The 22242-nt window shown below is 33.5% G+C and overlaps 1 protein-coding gene across 1 annotated transcript in view; it reads right to left on the bottom strand.

Annotated features, from left to right (window-relative positions):
• LOC118019941 (phytanoyl-CoA hydroxylase-interacting protein-like) overlaps positions 1–22242 on the bottom strand; it is an 82592-nt gene that overhangs the window by 4447 nt on the left and 55903 nt on the right. Inside the window, exons 2-4 of the mRNA XM_035019648.1 lie at positions 13730–13926; positions 11646–11820; positions 3535–3652 (exon numbers count right to left, since the gene is read on the bottom strand). Coding sequence (XP_034875539.1) covers positions 3535–3652; positions 11646–11820; positions 13730–13926 — 490 coding nt within the window. The remainder of the gene's footprint in view (positions 1–3534; positions 3653–11645; positions 11821–13729; positions 13927–22242) is intronic.

Genomic DNA, 22242 nt, shown 5'->3' with positions numbered 1-22242 from the left:
AACTATTGGGATTACATCAAAATAAAAAGCTTCTGCACAGTGAAGGGAACAATCAACAAAATGACCAGGCAACCTATGAAATGGGAGAAAATATTTGCAAATGACATTATCTAATGAAGGATTAGTATCCAAAATATATAAGCAACTTCTACAACTCAATACCAAAAAACCCAAATAATCCAATTAAAAATGGGCAGAAGAAATGAACAGACATTTCTCCAAAGAAGGCATCCAGATGGCCAACAAACACATGAAAAGATGCTCAACACATCACTAATCAACAGGTAAATGCAAATCAAAGCTACAATGAGATATCACCTCACACCTGTCAGAATGACTAAAATCAACAACACGAGAAACAAGTGTTGGCGAGGATGTGGAGAAAAAGGAATACTCTTGCACTTTTGGTGGGATTGCAAACTGGTAAATAAAACTGGTAGATAAAATAGATCTACCCTATTATCCAGGAATTGCACTATTGGATATTTACCCAAATAATACAAAACCCTGATTCAAAGGGATACAAGCACCCCTGTTTACTGCAGCATTATTTATAATCACTGAATTATGGAAGCAGCTCAAGTGTCCATTGACTGATGAATGGATAAAGAAGATGTAGCATATTATTCAGCCAAAGAAAAGCATGAAATCTTACTATTTGCAACAACATGGATAAAGCTAGAGAGTATAATGCTAAGTGAAATAAGTCAGTCAGAGAAAGACAAATAGCATATGATTTCACGCATATGTGGAATTTAAGAAACAAAACAAATGAGCAAAGGAAAAAAAAAAGAGACAAACTAAGAAACAGATTCTTAACTATAGAGAACAAACTTATGGCTACCAGAAGAGAGGTTGGTGGGGTGATAGGAGAAATTAAGGGTGGGGATTGAAGAGTACACTTATCATGATGAATAAAAAAATAAACAAAAAAACTTCTTTTAGTCATTCTTTTGCAGTAGATACTGTAAAAAATGACCATCAGCATTTTGCCGTTTTTGGCTTCTTCAGAACTCAGTCCAGAATATAAGAGCTAAAAAGAAAACTCAGGGAACTCATTAGTGTATTGTCCCTTGAGTCCCATGGTCCCTAACTGACTTCTCTCTACCTTTCAGTCTTCTTCCACCTTTCAGATTCCCATGTTTCTTTTATATATAAAGTCCAGAGTTTTTAGTCACACTTAGTGGGAAAAATAGGGAGAAATGTTTCCACTCCATCTTGTCCTGGGTCAAAATTCTTACCCTTGTTACAGTTACATTCTCATTAACAAAAACCAAATATCGATATGATATGTGTCCAACATGAATCTACAAGTTCAATTAATGAAATAATAATAGCAGAAAATATGGAGACAGGAACTGAGACTAGGAGAAATGTATTAGCATTAGTGACAAACATCAACTTTGAGGATATACAATCTAACACCTAAAAGCACCAGGAATTACTACACCTGTCAGTGGATTGGTAAAGAAAAAACTTTCTGATCTAGAAAGGTGTTTTAAGGATAGTGAGGCTACCTAGTGAACTTGAAGGAGTAAGAGAGAAAGTGGTATTTTGATCTGGGGTAAGGGAAAGCAATATTCACTTAGAAATTTATCTCTAGAGAAAGAGATCAAAATGAGTTCAATCCATATGGATTGAGTCAGAATTTACCTAATACTTTTTCATAATTTGTAATGATTTGGAAAGTCTGTAGTTAGGTAAGTGAAAGGTTCATTTCTATTCAAGCATTTTGCTTAACAAATTGACATTTTAAATGGATTCTGATAAAGGAAGTGGGTCCTGATTAGAATTCATTACCTAAAAAGAAAAATCAAGGTCCATTGAAGCTAATGTCTACTATTTTTTTAATAAAGCGTTTTGAAAAAGCAATTTTGAAGAACTGTACCCACACTTGAGAAGTATATTTATTTATATATATTGTATTAAGATATAATTTACATGGATTTTACAACTGTCATGGAAACTCCAACAAAGGTAAATTTCCTTGTTAGTAAATATATCTTTCATTCTAGTAGACTGGAATCAATTATACAATATATACAATGACTTTTTCCAGGCAGTCTTTATCATTTCTTTTCTTCTTAGAAGAGTTTTTGAAAACAGATGATGCAAATTTTAGTATCTAAAGACCTGAAAATAGGCTAGTTTCGACCCAAAGGGCAGAGAAAATCAGAGAAATACTGACCTCCAGTGGCCACCTAAAATAGACATTGGCAATATTCTAAGAATCTAAACCTTGTACCAAAGATGTATTTATTATATTGATGTATTTCTTAGTAAAAAAAATAGCAATAGATCTTTTTGTTTTCAAATTTTATGCTTAAAGAAAACCTTTCTTGTTAAATATATATGGTCATTCCCATTCACAATTGACAGATACATTAATTTGTGTTATATCTGTTTCTACTGTCTAAATTAGGTTAATGGCATCCACCATGAAATATGTATAGATTCAAGGGTAAATAATTATCAGATAGAAGAATTATGGACTAAACTCTGTGTTTATAAGATATTCAACCTTATGGTTTGTAGCATCAATATATATATATAAAAAAAAAAAACCATGATATTGCAAAGTATTTCATTTGATGAAATCAGATGCCTAAATTCATCTTTCTCTCTCCGATTCCCTTTACATTTTCCACAGCTTGGAGCTGATTTAAATCTAAAACCATGATCATGACTTAAGAAAACTAGAGAAGTAAGAAACAAATAACAACAAAGCTTCCTATTTTTTTTTTCATTATAATCCTTACAACTTAAAGTTTAAAGTGAGACCAAATGACAAATTATAGAGATTACTGTATAAAAGTTTTAGAACTAAATAGCATTTATCATTTTAAAAACCTTAGTCTTAGCCTTTAAAAACATATATCTCTATTTACTGTCCTGAAATTTTCGTCTGTAAATATAAAAGGATTATTAAGTATTAAAACTACCTGTAGCATGGATTTCTTTTGAATTCTTGGAAACTGCTTCCCAGTGTAAACACAGGCTATCTTAGAAATACTAATTGAACATTAGAATTCAAAAGTAAACACAGCAGACTGTCCTCATGAATAATTAATCCAAGATAATGGCTAAGAGATCTCATCACTTAGACTGAAGCCTGAAAAATCCCACCTGATTCAACATATTTCACGAAAGTTACGTCTCCCCCTCCCATTTTCAGTATCTTAAAGCAATCAATCCACAAGAAGAGAATTATTTAGTTTAGTTATTGGGTGGTAGAGGAATTTGTCATGAATGGTCATCAGTCTAAACCCTGGAGGTTTAAGATCTTCCACTCAAATAGACAGGAACTGTCATTACAAATGATTATAGAAAGGGATGTAAATAAAGTGAAAAAAAAAATCCCATAATCTGATTTTTTTCTACTCAATTATTCTGGGAAATAAAAGAGTATAATTAACTATTTTGAAAAGAAAACAAAAATTGCTATTTCACAGAACTAGACTCAAGGAAAACCTGAGCCTAGAGCTTAGAATGGCATTTAGTAAAGCAAATCAGTATATATTTTTTTATCCTTACCGAATATAGTCAAAATAGTCTTTGTGTTGGTTACGATAAAAAACAGAAAATTTAAGCATCCGTCCTGCAATCACTTCGGCCTTCTCCAATAGCTGTGTTAGATGAACTTTTGAATAGTCTGAAAATAACAAAAAAAATTCTCTTACTAAAAATACATTACCAAAGGTATCAACTACATGTTTAATAAATTGGAAATTATTAAAATTCACCTTTAGAAAATTTATCTTAGTGAATAGGAAATTGCACTGAAAAAAAAATTCATTGTCTTTGTTTGGCACATTTTGCTTTCTACAAAAAAATGTATTTGTTACGGCTTATTTTTTTTTTTATTATTATTTTTTTTTTAGGATACCCATGCATTTGTTTCACTCTTTGAAATGAAAGATCCTGCAACAAAAATGTTAAGTAAGGAATGCAGACTTGGCATAACACAAGTAATACCAATTGGCACCATACTAGCTTTTCTTGAATCAACTGATAAGTCAAATAAAAGAAGCTTCTAACCTGCAATCAGTACCAAATTGAATTTAAAAGGGTAGCAATAATAATGTTCATTTAATATACTCTTTACATCTACGAGGTTGGTGAGATAGATTAAATATGGCAATTTTATTGATGCAGAAATTGAGGCTTGCCACGGTTTGATTTGCCAAATGTTCATATAGCTAGTAATTTAGAGACTAGGTCTCTGGTTTTTAGTTGATGGTTTTCAGGTATACAAGACTGTTGAAAATCTAAAGCTTCTCTCCAAGCAACTTGATCCTTTCACCAACTTTCTGTTTTGAAAATTGAGGACTGTTGTCAAACTCCTCTACCAAAATCTAAGCAAAAATTTTTGTCTATAAAGATTATCAGACATTCCAAATAAAAGCAACATAGTTGAGCTGCTCACGACAGCACAGTTTGTTTACTAACTGCTTCACTGGCTCACATTTATTTAGATTAGAACAGATGATGCAGAAAGCATCATGCAAAATTAGATGATCAGGTTAAAAGATCAAAAAGAATATTCTTCCTTTCAAAGAACTCAGAGTCTAAATTTGCAAATAAATATACATAGATAAATATATAGACAACTGTGATTTATGGGGCAAGCACATGGTTTTAGCTCTAACATAGACAAGACTAGAAGTAGATTAGTTGGTGGCATTCTATTTTATTTTATGTCAATATTTTGCACAGAACATAGCACACAGTATGTGCTCAATAAATGTGGAGTGAATTAGCTATTATACAGATTAAAAGACAATTTATACAAAAAGCTTCCTCAAAATTTACAGATTAAAGATTATTGATAAAGTTTAGATAAAAGTCTCTGAATTATTTTGATAATCTGAAACAATAAGCTTTGAAAACCTTAAGTTCCCTTTATATTTTACTCATAGAAATTAAAAATGCAAAATAATTTATAGAAAACTATTGTGGCACATTTAAAAGCTGGCATTTTATTATTTACCCCATAACATTCTTAGCAGAATTATGAGATGTAGTTCAGTAAAAGAGCAATAGGGTGATCACTCTAAATGAAAGACGACAAGATTTTCCTTAATACACATAGAAATAAAACATGTACTCATATGGTTAAACAGATTATAGAACAGAGTGAATGTGTATGCATCTACAGACAGGTATTTCTGAACTGGAAATGCCAAAGGTCTTCCTTAAGCTAAAGAAGAAGTAATATTTCACACTTTTCCCCAACGTCAAATGGGGATTTTAGCAGGTAAATTAAAGCTCTTTTAATTGGACAAATACTATGACTTTGTTTAGTGCAGTCCTATAGAAAATAGCATGTATTAAAACAATATCAAAAAAGACTGTGGCTCAGGACAAGAGATCTGTAACCTACAATGGTAGAAACATTAGATTGGCAACAGACCTATCCACAGAGACCTGGCAGGCCAGAAAGGACTGGCAGGATCTATTCAGAGCACTAAATGAGAAAAATATGCAGCCAAGAATACTATATGCAGCTCAGATGTCATCGAAAATAGGAGAGATAAAAAGCTTCCAAGACAAACAAAAAATAAGGAATTTGCAAACACAAAACCAGCCCTACAAGAAATATTGAAAGGGATCCTCTAAGCAAAGAGAGAGCCTAAAAGTAACATAGACCAGAAAGGAACACAGACAATATACACTAACAGTCACCTTACAGGCAATACAGTGGCACTAAATTCATATCTTTCAATAGTTACCCTGAATGTAAATGGGCTAAATGCCCCAATCAAAAGACACAGGCTATCAGATTGGATAAAAAACAAGACCCATCAATATGCTGTCTGCAAGACTCATTTTAGACCCCAAAACACCCCCAGATTGAAAGTGAGGGGGTGGAACACCATTTACCATGCTAATGGACACCAAAAGAAAGATGGGGTGGCAATCCTTATATCAGACAAATTAGCCAAATATATAAGCCAATTAATAACAAAAGAAAAAAAAAAACACATCGACAACAATACAATAATAGTGGGGGACTTTCACACCCCCCTCACTGAAATGGACAGATCATCTAAGCACAAGATCAACAAGGAAATAAAGACTTTAAATGACACATTGGACCAAATGGACTTCACAGATATATTCAGAACATTCTATCCCAAAGCAACGGAATACACATTCTTCTCTAGTCCCCATGGAACATTCTCCAGAATAGATCACATCCTAGGTCACAAATCAGGTCTTAACCAGTACCAATAGATTGGGATCATTCCCTGCCTATTTTCAGAACACAATGCTTTGAAACTAGAACTCAATCACAAGAGGAAAGTCAGAAAGAACTCAAATACATGGAGGCTAAAGAGCATCCTACTAAAGAATGAATGGGTCAACCAGGAAATTAAAGAAGAATTTAAAAAATTCATGGAAACCAATGAAAATGAAAACACAACTGTTCAAAATCTTTGGGATGCAGCAAAGGCAGTCCTAAGAGGAAAGCATATAGCAATACACGCCTTTCTCAAGAAACAAGAAAAGTCTCAATGACACAACCTAACCCTACACCTAAAGGAGCTAGAGAAAAAACAGCAAATAAAGCCTAAACCCAGCAGGAGAAGAGAAATAATAAAGATCAGAGCAGAAATCAATGAGATAGAAACCAAAAGAACAGTAGAACAGATCAACAAAACTAGGAGCTGGTTCTTTGAAAAAATTAGTAAGATGATAAACCCCTGGCCAGACTTATCAAAAAGAAAAGAGAAATGACCCAAATCAACAAAATCATGAATGAAAGAGGAGAGATCACAACCAACACCAAAGAAATACAAACAATTATAAGAACATATTATGAGCAACTCTTTGCCAGCAAATCAGATAATCTGGAAGAAATGGATGCATTCCTAGAGATGTATCAACTACCAAAACTGAACCAGGAAGAAATAGAAAACCTGAACAGACCTATAACCACTAAGGAAATTGAAGCAGTCATCAAAAATCTCCCAACAAACAAGGGCCAGATGGTTTCCCAGGGGAATTCTACCAAACATTCAAAGAAGAATTAATACCTATTCTTCTGAAACTGCTCCAAAAAGTAGAAATGGAAGGAAACTTCCAAACTCATTTTATGAGGTCACCATTACCTTGATCCCAAAAGCAGACAAAGACCCCATCAAAAAGGAGAATTACAGACCAACATCCCTGATGAACATGGATGCAAAAATTCTCACCAAAATACTAGCCAATAGGATCCAACAGTACATTAAAAGGATTATTCACCACAACCAAGTGGGATTTATCCCTGGGCTCCGAGGTTGGTTCAACATCCACAAATCAATCAATGTGATAAAATATATTAATAAAAGAAAGAACAAGAACCATATGATCCTCTCAATAGATGCAAAAAAAGCATTTGACAAAGTACAGCATTCTTTCTTGATCAAAACTCTTCAGAGTATAGGGATAGAGGGTACATACTTCAATATCATAAAAGCCATCTATGAAAAACCCACAGCAAATATCAGTCTCAATGGGGAAAAACTGAGATCTTTCCCCCTAAGGTCAGGAACATGGCAGGGATGTCCACTACACCACTGCTATTCAACATAGTATTAGAAGTCCTAGCCACAGCAATCAGACAACAAAAAGAAATCAAAGGCATCCAAATCGGCAAAAAAGAAGTCAAACTCTTACTCTTTACAGATGATATGATACTTTATGTGGAAAACCCTAAAGACTCCACCCCAAAACTGCTAGAACTCATACAGGAATTCAGTAAAGTGACAGGATATAAAAATCAATGCACAGAAATCAGTGGCATTTCTATACACCAACAACAAGACAGAAGAAAGAGAAATTAAGGAGTTGATCCCATTTATAATTGCACCTAAAACCATAAGATACCTAGGAATAAATCTACCCAAAGAGGCAAAGAATCTGTACTCAGAAAACTATAAAGTACTCATGAAAGAAATTGAGGAAGACACAAAGGAATGGAAAAATGTTCCACGCTCATGGATTTGAAGAACAAATATTGTGAAGATGTCAATGCTACCTAGAGCAATCTACACATTTAATGCATTCCCTATCAAAATACCATCCACTTTTTTCAAAGAAATGGAACAAATAATCCTAAAATTTGTATGGAACCAGAAAAGACCCTGAATAGCTAGAGGAATGTTGAAAAAGAAAAGCAAAGCTGGTGGCATCACAATTCTGGACTTCAAGCTCTACTACAGAACTGTCATCATCAAGACAGTATGGGACTGGCACAAAAACAGACACATCGATCAATGGAACAGAATAGAGAGCCCAGAAATGGACCCTCCACTCTATGGTCAACTAATCTTCAACAAAGCAGGAAAGAATGTCCAGTGGAAAAAAGACAGTGTCTTCAACAAATGGTGTTGGGAAAATTGGACAGCCAGATGCAGAAGAATGAAACTGGACCATTTCCTTACACCACACACAAAAATAGACTCCAAATGGTTGAAAGACCTCAATGGGAGACAGGAGTCCATCAAAATCCTAAAGGAGAACACAGGAAGCAACCTCTTTGACCTCAGCCACAGCAACTTCTTCCTAGAAACATCGCCAAAGGCAAGGGAAGCAAGGGCAAAAATGAACTATTGGGACTTCATCAAGATAAAAAGCTTTTGCACAGCAAAGGACACAGTCAACAAAACCAAAAGACAACCGACAGAATGGGAGAAGATATTTGCAAATGACATATCAGATAAAGGGCTAGTATCCAAAATCTATAAAGAACTTATCAAACTCAACACCCAAAGAACAAAGAATCCAATCAAGAAATGGGCAGAAGACATGAACAGACATTTTTCCACAGAAGACATCCAAATGGCCAACAGACACATGAAAAAGTGCTCAACATTGCCCGGCATCAGGGAAATCCAAATCAAAACCTCAATGAGATACCACCTCACACCAGTCAGAATGGCTAAAATTAACAAGTCAGGAAACGACAGATGTTGGTGGGGATGCGGAGAAAGGGGACCTTCCTACACTGTTGGTTGAATGCAAGCTGGTGCAGCCACTCTGGAAAACAGTGTGGAGGTTCCTCAAAAAGTTGAAAATAGAGCTACCATACGACCCAGCAATTTCACTACTGGGTATTTACCCCAAAGATACAAATATAGTGATCCGAAGGGGTACGTGCACCCTGATGTTTATAACAGCAATGTCCACAATATCCAAACTATGGAAAGAGCCAAGATTTCCATCGACAGATGAATGGATAAAGAAGATGTGGTATATATATATACAATGGAATATTATGCAGCTATCAAAAGGAACAAAATCTTGCCATTTGCAATGACGTGGATGGACCTGGAGGGTATTATGCTGAGCGAAATAAGTCAATCAGAGAAAGACATGTATCATATGATCTCACTGATATGAGGAATTCTTAATCTCAGGAAACAAACTAAGGGTTGCTGGAGTGGTGGGGGGTGGGAGGGATGGGTGGCTGGGTGATAGACATTGGGGAGGGTATGTGCTATGGTGAGTGCTGTGAATTGTGTGAGACTGTTGGATCACAGACCTGTAACTCTGAAATAAATAACACATTATATGTTAAAAAAAAAAAAAAAAAAAGAAGAAAGCAGGAGAGGGAAAAATGAAGGCGGGGGGAAATCAGAGGGGGAGATGAACTATGAGAGACTGGACTCTGAGAAACAAACTGAGGGTTCTAGAGGGGAGGGTGTATGGGGATGGGTTAGCCTGTTGATGGGTATTAAAGAGGGCATGTACTGAACGGAGCACCGGGTGTTATATGCAAACAATGAATCACAGAACACTACATCAAAAACTAATGATGTAATGCATGGTGATTAACATAACATAATAAAATAAAATTAAAAAAAAAAAGTAAATGGAACGAAATGCAGTAGAGAAAAGTAAACGTGAGATAGATTCCAAAGAAGAATTTTATTTCAGGAAAAAACTGAGGGAATATATTAACTCCAATATAACACATCAAATATAGGTAAAAGTTATATCATTGAGAATTCTTTACTCACTATTAATGTTACTATTAATACAATATAAAAATTAGCTGTTTCATTACTGATAACTAAACTATGATTAATACCATATTTCATCTAGTCCAAAATGTATTTTTTCACATTTAACTTCTTAAAGAGTCCAACAATAACTGTGATAAGAAAACACTGTTTCATAGTTTAACTGACAGTATAAAATGGTGGAACTTATAATCAGTATCTTCGGAAGAAATATGAGAGATACTATTTCCTTGCTCTCAAAGACTGAAATCCTTAACAATCAAGGATGTTATAATCCTTAGCAACTTCTCCATATATAAAAAGGGTTGAAGATAAAATCAAAATAACATAGAATTAAAATTTCATCCATTTAACATATCTATAGGAGAAGTTTTACACTGAATTTGAGATTAAGAAACAACACAAGATAGTGAGATAAAGCAGTTGCTAAGTATGTACTGAGTCTAAAATAATGCAGGTGTGATGTTATGGGGAGAAAAAAAAGGCTGGTTTATATGAAGGATACTTCAGCTGGGAAAAGTTGCTAAGCAACCTACAATAGTTGAGGCAAATTGTTTTTAAGAATTTTTCTTCAAGCTCCTTTATGTTGAAAAACACTTAGCCTTTCTCTACAATTTTTTAGAGGAAACAATCACCTATACAAAGAGGAAATAAAGCCCCATTCTAAGAGACAAGGAGAGGATGACAGATGTATTCAGGTAAAGATATCTTTGTATCACTTCAACACCTATTTAAGTGCTCACCAAATATTTGTTTCTTAAATGAATGAATAAACAGATAAATGGTAACATTTCCAATCTAATGGAATATTAAGGTATAGTTCCAAATCAAAGGGGATGGGCCTCTCCACATCAGGTATCTCAATGTCAAATGTCTATGAGGTACTTTCTAATGAAGCAAAGACACACACACACACACACACACACACACACACACACACCACTAGTTTAGATACAGATTTTCAGCACTCAAGTGAAAAATCCAATAACATTTCTGCTAGGTACAGTCATTAAGATCTGCATTCATTCCCCTAAGTTACAGAAAGATGTTCCTGACTTCTTTGTTTCAATATCTGTGAACATTTTTTTTTTAAGATTCTATTTATTTTATTTATTTGACAGAGAGAGAGAGTGCAAGCAGGGGGAGTGGCAGGCAGAGGGAGAGGGAGAAGCAGGCTCCCTGCTGAACAGGGAACCAGAGACACAGGGCTTGATCCCAGAATCCTGGGATCATGACCTGAGCCAAAGGCAGCCACTTAACCGACTGAGCCACCCAGGTGCCATAAATATCTGTGAAAATTTAAAGAAAAAAAAAAAGCTCTCTCTCAAAATGAAGCTCAAAATATGTTTGAGTATATTTTCAAACTAAACCAATTTTTATTTGCAAAGCTTTTACTTTGAAAAATCAAACTATGCAGCAAAGAACTGATTTAATGCCATTACTCAGTTTTTGCTGAGAATCTAAGCTCCCTCCAACTAACACAGCATAGCTTGTTCTAGTACACAATGCTATTGTCGATGTAAAAATAACCCAATGCAATTCATATCACCTTATGATTAAAAAATATTTTTCTGTAATTAGCTTTTAAGGAACTATTAAATATTTTTCTGTATTTGTATCTAGTTCTCTTACCTGCTGTGCAGAATTCTATAATTTCACTCCATTCAGACACAACATAATCACCGTCAACCTGTTTTGAGGCAGTTTGCACTGCTACTGTATATTCAGTTCTCGGGCTCAAAAACCAGTGTCCACGGACAGTCATGGGCAAGGGAACAGCTTTTGCCACCAATTTCGTTGGAACATCCTAAGACAAAAAGAAAGAAAAACAGGAAAGAAGGAAGGGTGGAAGGCAGGGAGGGAGGGAAGAAATAATTTAGCAGTATAACCTGAATCAATTGTAAACAATGTGGAGGAACTTGTGAAATTCCTGGCTAATGACAGAATTTTCCTTTTTAAAGATATTTAATAATTATTATAATTCTCCAGATGTAAAAAAAATAAGGCCCAACTTGATCAAAAGGCATGACCAAGGTCATACAGCTAGTTAATGACATAAATATATTTAGATTTCTGTTTTCTTGATTCTTGTTCTTCTCTGTACACTCCTTATATATGTTCCTTAAAATGCAATATTCTAATATTAAATTATAAAACAAAACAAAACCTCCCAAAACCCAGAAACATGACAAATAAAATTCAATGATTTTGTATTTTAAAATATATTTGTTTAATTTATACTATCCATTAATTTTACCAGAGTAGCCCATTACTAAATATTTTATATGTGAAGGCAGAAAACATTTTAAAAATAACTATTTTAAGATAAATGAATCAGTTTTGTATACAAAAGAGGTAATATCTGTTTCAGTTGTATTCAAGTATGGAGCTTATGTGTCACAGAAATGTTTAGGTATTTCTAAACAATGATTAATAAGGTTATTAAACTTGCTAGTTGAATATTCACTACGTTTCCAAGACATGGTTTTCTAAGTGTGGAATGAAGAAAAGGGGGTCAAATCTTGACCTAATCATCACATAACATTAAGTATTTCAAAGCTATTTCAAGGAAATATTTCAAAACTACTTCAAGAAGGCAAATGTCAGCAAAGAAAATATCCATAACTAGAAAGCATAATCAAAATTAGAACATGGTTAGAATAATGACTTATCAATCTTGTTCTCTCACACTTATCTATACATATAATCCTCACTTATCATTAGTGTGTATAACTGTGCATTTGGTAAAAGACATAATTTCCAGAAAGGATAAGGCAGCTCTTCCAAAAGATTTGCCAAGTTAAATTTAGTATCAGTATAAAAAAAAGACCAGTTTTCATCAGTGAAAATACTGAAACATAAGAAAGAATACTTAATAACTATTATCCTCTCTATGCTACTTCTGATGTGTATGTAGAGAGATATGTATCAGCAAAGATATGTGATAAGTAGACTGTTATAAGAATAAATACCAAAGAGGTGTAAACAGGTCTAAGACATATAAAGGTTAATTTTCATCCTCAAATCATAAAATAAAATTGACTACATAAAGCAGTTTTCAGCCCTAAAGTATTTTACAAATACCCTAAAGTTTATAAGCTATATCACATTCCTCTCTCAGCAGTTATAGGGAAAAATGTATGCCTTAATGAAAAACTATACCTTGCCTATAGCACATTCTTCTGGCTATTTTCTTTTGATTCTGTGGAAGTTATTTTATAACACTGTAATCTGTAGATAACTGATAACAGTTATTCTTGTCTAAATACATGCAAATGAATTTTGTCCATCCATCCCTTCTGTCCCTTTCTCCTTCCTGACCCCAAACGAGTTTTACCTGTAGTTATACATTTATTTCATACACTGATCTATGATTGTGTCTATTCTTTGGATTATCCTTTGAACTGGTTGTAACACCTCATCAGTTACCTCATTAATGAGTTAAATCTTTTAACACATGTTCATTTTTATGTCTATATGAGAGTCATGATTTTACCTTTTATGGGAAAAATTGTATTTTAATAGTATACTTGGCATTTCATTTTCTTACAAAATTTCTTAAAGGGATAGGGTTTTGAAATGACATGTAATTTTTATTCTTCCAAACGTCAAATACGTCACTTAAGTAATTAATAGAACATTAGTCCTTCTTTTAAAATGTCCTCAGACTTAGATTTTAAGATGCAAATGAATAGAAGTATGTGTTAAGATTTTACCTTGTGTTTAAATTTATTGGAGTTCTTGTTCTCTTTCTTATTGAGGTCAATGAAATAGTGTGTAATACGGTCCTTTGACTTTGAATCCATTTCCCATGAAATCTTGAATGAGTCACATGTAATGTTGCTTATTTTAATGTTATGTGGTACAGGAAGTTCTTCCATCTCTGCTATGCCACTGTCTTGTGATTTATTCCCTGCAAGAAAACAATGCACAGGTAGTTTCCAACTAATGTATTTTTTCCAGGTTGCAAGGCCATCAGTTGTGTATATATTTCTTTTTTAATAAGATTTTTATTTATTTATTTGAGAGAGAAATAGGGAAAGAGAGTGTGCCCAGAGGGAGAGTGAGAGAGAGAAGCAGACTCCCCGCTGAGCAGAGAGCCCAATGCAGGCTCGATCCCAGGACCCTGAGATCATGACCTGAGCTGAAGTCAGACGCTTAACCAACTGAGCCACCCAAGGACCCCTGTGTATGTATTTCTGAACTCAACTACCTAATTACTAAATCTGAGATTTCATTTTTGTTCATGAAATATCGTGTTAATGATAGCTAATGCCATTTACAAAGGCATTTTACCAATTAAAAAAAAACAAAACTGAATTTGTCCTTACCACCTCTAAATTTAAAATTTACTTTTCCAATTTTTGATTTCACAGAATGTAAACAAAAACACTGATAATCCATCTTTCTAATCTATAAAAGATTGGCCTTACATGGTAGGTACCATCTGGAAAGACCCAAGAGACCATTTTTCCTACATGAACAACCAATTCTGCTCTAATGTCAGGTGTTTTAAACTATATGAGGTCACAAATGTTGCTAATGAAAGAATCCAGTCAAATTAAAAAAAACATTTCTTAAAAAAAATCTGTGAGGTATCAGTGACAGTCTATAAAAATTACTCTTCCATTTTCCTTTTGTTTTAGATATCTATTTATAGAAACAGCATGTGATAGTTATACTACATATACAAATAATATTGAAGACCATTCTCTTACAAGTTATTATGTCAAGGATTATTCTAGGAATCTTTTTGCCTATTGTGTCTTGATCAATTTAATTTTGATTATTAAAACAATAAATAAGGCTAAAAGAGGAAAAAAAAACAATTGTCATGTTGATTGTTATCATTAAAATCTTGAAGAACTGATCTGACACCTGGTTACTTAAAAGACTGTATCCTGCATTTCCAGTTAAAGAAAATGAGAAACTAAAAGAGAAACTTTGGCTAATAGTATAGAGTGGAATAAGATGGATGATTGGTCAAAATAGAAAAAATATAGACCTGCCAAGTTCGTTTCATAGATAGGAAAGAAATACTGAATCAACTTTTACTCTATTTCTCCTTCCTATGTTCTCTTACCCCAAGCCAACATAAAATTGAATGCCCCAGAGAAAAAAAATAAATGTAATTGTTATTCATATGATAAAAAGTGGTAGATCATAAATCAGCTACATAACTAGTTACTTAACAGAATAAAATAGTAAATCTTGATCAACAAAAATTAAAAACAACAACAATGAATATTATCTTGTGGCAATATCTTCCATTTCCAGATTAGATTGTGTTCTCCTGCCCCCACACTCCCTCTCAATTGTTGATATAAAACTGTTGACAATTGCCAGTCTTATTAAATCTTTTTTTTTTTAAGAGTTTATTTTTTGACAGAGACACAGCAAGAGAGGGAACACAAGCAGGGGGAGTGGGAGAGGGAGAAGCAGGCTTCCAGCAGAGCAGGAAGCCCACATGGGGCTCGATCCCAGGACCCTGAGATCATGACCTGAGCCGACCTGAGCCCAAAGCAGAGGCTTAACGACTGAGCCACCCAGGCGTCCCTAAATCTTTGACCCATATCGTCTCATCTCAAGGTGTGTTGTTGCCAGAGGAACCTGATGGCAATTGAAAACTAATTTCAAAATAACTTAAGTTTTTTATTGTCATTTCTTGAACAATACTTTTAAAAATTCTTTTCTTCTTCGTACCTTCCCCTCACACCCCAGTTTCTCTGGATTCCTTCTCCATAAAACTCCCACAAAAATTACTCTATCACTCTCTTCTTTGCTTCTCATCTGGCCTAACAGAATCCCCAAATTGCTTGTGACCTAAATAAAAGCCTTTTAGAAGTCAAGGGAAGGGAAGAAACTAAGTGGAATCCTTTTAATGGACTTGGAAAAGGGAAAGGCAATAAATACTCAAACATTAGTAATTTTTGTTCTATTTAGAAAAGCTCAAAGTTTTTACCTATTATTCTGATTGCAGTTATCTTTAAAATATAAGTAACACTACTGAAAAACTTTCTGGACACTAATAGTAAAAGTTTCTGTAAAACTCATCTGCATTATGACTCTCCATATAATTTCATAACAACTGAGTGAAAAAATTGTTATTTAAGATCATAGAGAGAAAAAAAAAGCTATTTTGCATTTGGCCCAATTTAATGAAAATGCAATTTCAATATATTAACACAAAGATACAAAAGTTTGCTACTTAAACTTCCACTGTTATCGGATTCAACCTTAAAGTTACAAATAATTGATTATTGCCTAGAATATAATACTTTGTTTTATATATTTTTCTCTAATAGTTAAAATTTGAGAAAAAAAATTATATTTATTAAAATGTGGAAAGTTTTGTTTAAACCCTATTTTACCATTCAGAATATAAAGCTCAAACCTATGAAGGACTTGTTATATCAAGAATCTTTATTTTCAAGCTACTTATCATACTCCCAGTTCTTAACAAAGCCACTAGATTACTCTATGCAGCTTTCTTACTTGTGCAGAACAAGTAAAAAATTTAGTTTAAACCAATCCTATCAGGATTGGTAACTTCCTTTATCTTCACACTCTGTGAATCAATTTTTAACTGAGATTTTGAGATAAGTGACAGAAAACAATGATTTTGTCTGTAAGATCAGTGAAACAGTGATTCACATGACACTAATATTCAATAACCAGCCAGTACTACCTTAGATCTGTACAATCAAGTGTATTTCTAAATGCAGCTTCTATTTCTTAATAAGACTTCATCTTAAGAATAATTCTAGCTACATTTTTCTTTTCTTTTTTTTTTTTAAAGATTTTATTTATTTATTTGAGAGAGAGAATGAGAGAGAGAGTGAGCATGAGAGGGGGGAGGGTCAGAGGGAGAAGCAGACTCCCTGCCGAGCAGGGAACCCGATGCGGGACTCGATCCTGGGACTCCAGGATCATGACCTGAGCCGAAGGCAGTCGCTTAACCAACTGAGCCACCCAGGTGCCCTAGCTACATTTTTCTACTTTACCTGACAAATAATTCTAAGATCTGTGACTGTACTGCTGATTGGTAATACTGAATGGAAAACAAATTAATGATACTTTTATCTGTCCAAAATATGAAAACTGCTTCTCAGAACAAGCATTTCAAAAGCACTTTTGTAACAAATTCTTTCACTTTTAAAATATTTTTTTTTTCCTCTGTGCTATATCTATTCATTGTTGGAAAGCATTTTTTTGTCTGTATTTTTAATAAACTCCCCAAAAACTACCTATTGGGATTTGTATATTAACTCTAGGAAACTTTCTAAGACACTAAAAATCAGAATGTGATACCAATCTTCTTAGAATATTTTAAAATAAAATCTCTACCTTCAGTGATTTGTTGCTATACCTTTAGCAGGTTGTTGAACTCAAGTGGCTTCTCATATTGACCCTGACAAATCACTTAGATTTGTAAAGCTGGTTGAGGATCCTTATCACACTGCCACTTAGTTATGTGTCCCTTCATATTTATTTTTGTTATTACAACTTTTACTAAGTTGTAATTATCTATGTATCAAAAGTACACAACAGAAAATGTACAAAGATGTAAAAACTAGCTTTTGCCTCAAGGATATAAAATTGGGAAGAATGTGGGAAATGTCATAATAAAATTATGTTATGTGATAACATAATTTAACTGAAAGACTATATTAAGGGAATCAAATCATGCTTCAGAAAATGTGAAACTCTTTGTTTTAGGAGAAGTAAATTTTTAAAAATTGAGATGTCATTGATATATAATACTGTGTAAGTTTTAAGTTTACAATTTTGTTGATGTGATACATAAATATATATATATTTATATTTATATATTGCAATATGATTACCACTGTAGAATTAGCTAATACCTCCATCATGTCCCAAATTTAACATTTCCTTTTTGTGGTGAGAACATTTAAGATTTGGTTTCTTAGCAGTTTTGAGGTATACAATATAGTATTGTTAACTATAACCACAATGTTGTGGGAGAAGCAGAATTTCAACAAGTGAAGACAGTAGTGAAAAAGCTGAGGACAGCATTCTAAACGGAGGCAATAGTAAAAGCATTAAGAAACAGTACATCTTCATTTTAGTTAATTCAGCACAGGTAATAGGAAAAAATACTGAATGAGAATGCTAAAAAAGGAGACTAGAAGTGGGTCATGGAAGTTGAGGAATTATCTAAGAGAAAAAAACTTATGGTTGATTTAGATGGAGTTCAATATGCATAATACTGAAGATTAAATTTTATTAAAATGTATTGTCAGACTCATATAATTAGTTCAAATGTGCCCCTCAAACATACCGAGAAAGCAATTTTTAAATAACCATGAGTGTCCAGTATAAATCCACATTTTTAAGAAGATGGTTGAGAAGTACACACAAGCTTTGTATTTATTTATTTATATTATCATTTATTTATTTGAGAGAGAGAGAGCATGAATGGGGGGAAGGGGCAGAGGGAAAGGGAAAAGCAGACTCCCTGCTGAGCAGGAAGCTGGAAGTGGGTCTCAATCCCAGGACCTGGAGATCATGACCTGAGCCTAAGGAAGACACTTTAACAGACTGAGGCACCCCACAAGCTCTGTATTTAAAGGACCTTGAGAAGATCTAGACTCACTAAAACATTTTAAGCATACAAAAGAATAATAGCCCACTTCACATCTACCTTCATTATCACATACTTCCATCTACAAATATAAAAACCAGTGCTGTTACAGCATTATGAGTTTCTATATATCTATATACATTTCTATATGTCAATATATTCTATAAATTATACAATCTATAAGAAATAGAGATCCTTCAAATTTGCTATTTTTCCCCCTTCCCCCTCAAGAATTAGAAAAGCTGTTCTAAACAAACATTACCCATTATAATTCTTATTCCTTTATTTCAAGACCATGTTTCAGAATAGAAATTATGCAACATAATCTTTTTGTCTCATTTATAACATATGTATATGTACTTATCTGTATGAATATATAATACATACAATGATACTATATTTTTAATAGCTTTATACAGAGATTTAAAATACTTAGCTATCAAAGTCCTTAGCTAAACTCTTTAGAACCTGAGATGTTTTCTTTATATTTATCTTTTTGAAAGATATAGCAGAGAAAAAACTTACTTGGTTATCAAGATTACCTTATGAAGTGTATGACCCAATTTGATTAAGCTAAAAAAACAGTTATCTTGAATAAAGATTAAAAGTATCACCTGCTGAATAACCTAGATGTACTCTTGCAACAATTGCAATAGAGCATGTTTCTTTTTATTGAGGACATTTATATTTTTAGCATACTTATTGTACCATTGTCCCTTTGCCCCATCAGTTTTGCTGTGAAAATGAGTGGTTTTTCTTCTTCATAATATTTTCCCTAGAGCACTACAAAAGAAGCCAATCTAAAAATCTTAGTTATAGTAGTTAAAAGAACATAAATTATTCACTTTGAATAAAGTAAGAAAATGTTTTTTTAAAAATAATAAAGGTAATTAGTTTTAATAATAAGCCTCGAGCTATCTTTCTAAGAAAGAAATTACAGGTGTTAGGTTACTTCCCTTAAAAATAGCAAGATGGGACAATTTTCTCATATCTTTTTTCTTTCCTAAAATTTAGTGATAAAAAAATCTGCTACCGTAGTACATATAGGAAGATTTATTTTTAAAATTAAAATCATATGTGTATACATATTTAAATTAATACATATTTTAATAATTGTCATTACAAAGTCAGAGATACAGTCTGCTGAGGAAAAAGTACTTTCCTCTTCATAAAAATATTAAAATGCTGCAATAGTTTTTTATTATAATTATTTTTTAAATCCTGCAATGCTTTTAAAGTCATGAAAGAAAAACTAATTAGACAATAATAAAACTAAAATAGTAACCACAACAAAATGTGAAACTGTTCTATGCCTTATTTACAATAAATTCTCAAAATAAAAAATACTCTTAATGGTAACACTGAATACTGCTGGAACTTTTAGGGAAAAAAACACAAAGAAAATAAAAATCACTTTTAATCCTTATTAACATATTGTGCTTAATGTTTTGTAACCTGTTTTTCATTTAATAGACTGTGAACATTTTCACATGACTACACATTATTCTAATCTTGGTGTATTTTGTTCTACTAATCAGTCATCCTGATACTGGACATGTAGATTGTTTCCAGTGTTTTCCTATAATAACACTTCAGTCAACTCATTCTATGTATATTTTTGTATAGATCTATGATTATTTAACTTTGGATAAATCCCAAGAAATGCAAATGCTGAATCACATTTGTTTTCACCAATTTGTATTTCCAACTACTCTTAGTGCCTTTTTTTGCACCCTTATCAATTCCATTTATTGCTATTTAAAATATCCACGTGTTTTGATGGGCAAAAATTAAAACTTTATTTTATCTTAAAAAAGAAAAAAAAATGAGCATTGACCTAGACCTTACACCATACACAAAAATTTGCTCAAAACTGAGCAACAGCAATCAGACAACAAAAAGAAATAAAAGGTATTCAAATTGGCAAGGAAGAAGTCAAACTCTCTCTTTTAGCAGATGACATGATACTTTATGTGGAAAACCCAAAAGACTCCACCCCCAAATTACTAGAACTCATACAGCAATTCAGTAATGTGGCAGGATACAAAATCAATCAGAAGTCAGTTGTTTTCTTATACACTAACAATGCAACTGTAGAAAGAAAAATTAGAGAAACAATTCCATTTATAATAGCACCAAAAACCATAAGATACCTCAGAATAAACCTAACCAAAGAGGTAAAGGATCTATACTCTAGGAACTACAGAACACTCGTGAAAGAAATTGAAGAAGACACAAAAATATGGAAAAACATTCCATGCTCATGGATCGGAAGAATAAACATTGTTAAAATGTCTATGCTACCCAGAGCAATCTATACCCTCAATGCCATCCCCATCAAAATTCCAATGACATTTTTCAAAGTGCTGAAACAAACAATCCTAAAATTTGTATGGAATCAGAAAAGACCCCGAATCGCCAAGGAGATGTTGAAAAAGAAAAACAAAGCTGGGGGCATCACGTTGCCCAATTTCAAGCTATATTACAAAGCTGTGATCACCAAGACAGCATGGTACTGGCACAAAAACAGACATATAGACCAATGGAACAGAATAGAGAACCCAGATATGGACCCTCAACTCTATGGTCAAATAATCTTCGACAAAGCAGGAAAAAACATGCAATGGAAAAAAGACAGTCTCTTCAATAAATGGTGCTGGGAAAATTGGACAGCCACATGAAGAAGAATGAAACTCGACCATTCTCTAACACCATACACAAAGATAAACTCAAAATGGATGAAAGAACTCAATGTGAGACAAGAATCCATCCAAATCCTAGAGGAGAACATAGGCAGTAACCTCTTTGACATCAGCCACAGCAACTTCTTTCAAGATACATCTCCAAAGGCTAATGAAGCAAAAGCAAAAATGAACTTTTGGGGCTTCATCAAGATAAAAAGCTTCTGCATAGCAAAGGAAACAGTCAACAAAACAAAGAGGCAACCCAGAGAATGGGAGAAGATATTTGCAAATGACACTACAGATAAAGGGCTGGTATCCAAGATCTATAAAGAACTTCTCAAACTCAACACCCAAAAAACAAATAATCAAGTCAAAAAGTGGGCAGAAGATATGAAAAGACACTTCTCTGAAGAAGACATACAAATGCCTAACAGACACATGAAAAAATGTTCATCATCATTAGCCATCAGGGAAATTCAAATCAAAACCACGTTGAGATACCACCTTACACCAGTTAGAATGGCAAAAATGGACAGGGAAAGAAACAACAAATGGAGAGGTTGTGGAGAAAGGGGAACCCTCTTACACTGTTGGTGGGAATAAAAGTTGGTACAGCCACTTTGGAAAACAGTGTGGAGGTTCCTCAAAAAAATTAAAAATAGAGCTACCCTATGACCCAGTAATTGCACTCCTGGGTATTTACCCCAAAGACACAGATGTAGTGAAAAGAAGGGTCATATGCACCCCAATGTTCATAGCAGCAATGTCCACAATAGCCAAACTGTGGAAAGAGCCAAGATGCCCTTCAACAGATGAATGGATAAAGACGATGTGGTCCATATATACAATGGAATATTACTCAGCCATCAGAAGGGATAAATACCCAACTTTTACATCAACATGGATGGAACTGGAAGATATTATGCTAAGGGAATAA

Source organism: Mirounga leonina, unplaced genomic scaffold (assembly GCF_011800145.1).
Source record: "Mirounga leonina isolate KUSES-001 unplaced genomic scaffold, KU_Mleo_1.0 Mir_109, whole genome shotgun sequence".
NCBI lineage: Eukaryota > Metazoa > Chordata > Mammalia > Carnivora > Phocidae > Mirounga > Mirounga leonina.
The sequence above is the reverse complement of the archived record's forward strand: the minus strand, read 5'-3'. Positions and strand labels throughout refer to the sequence as shown.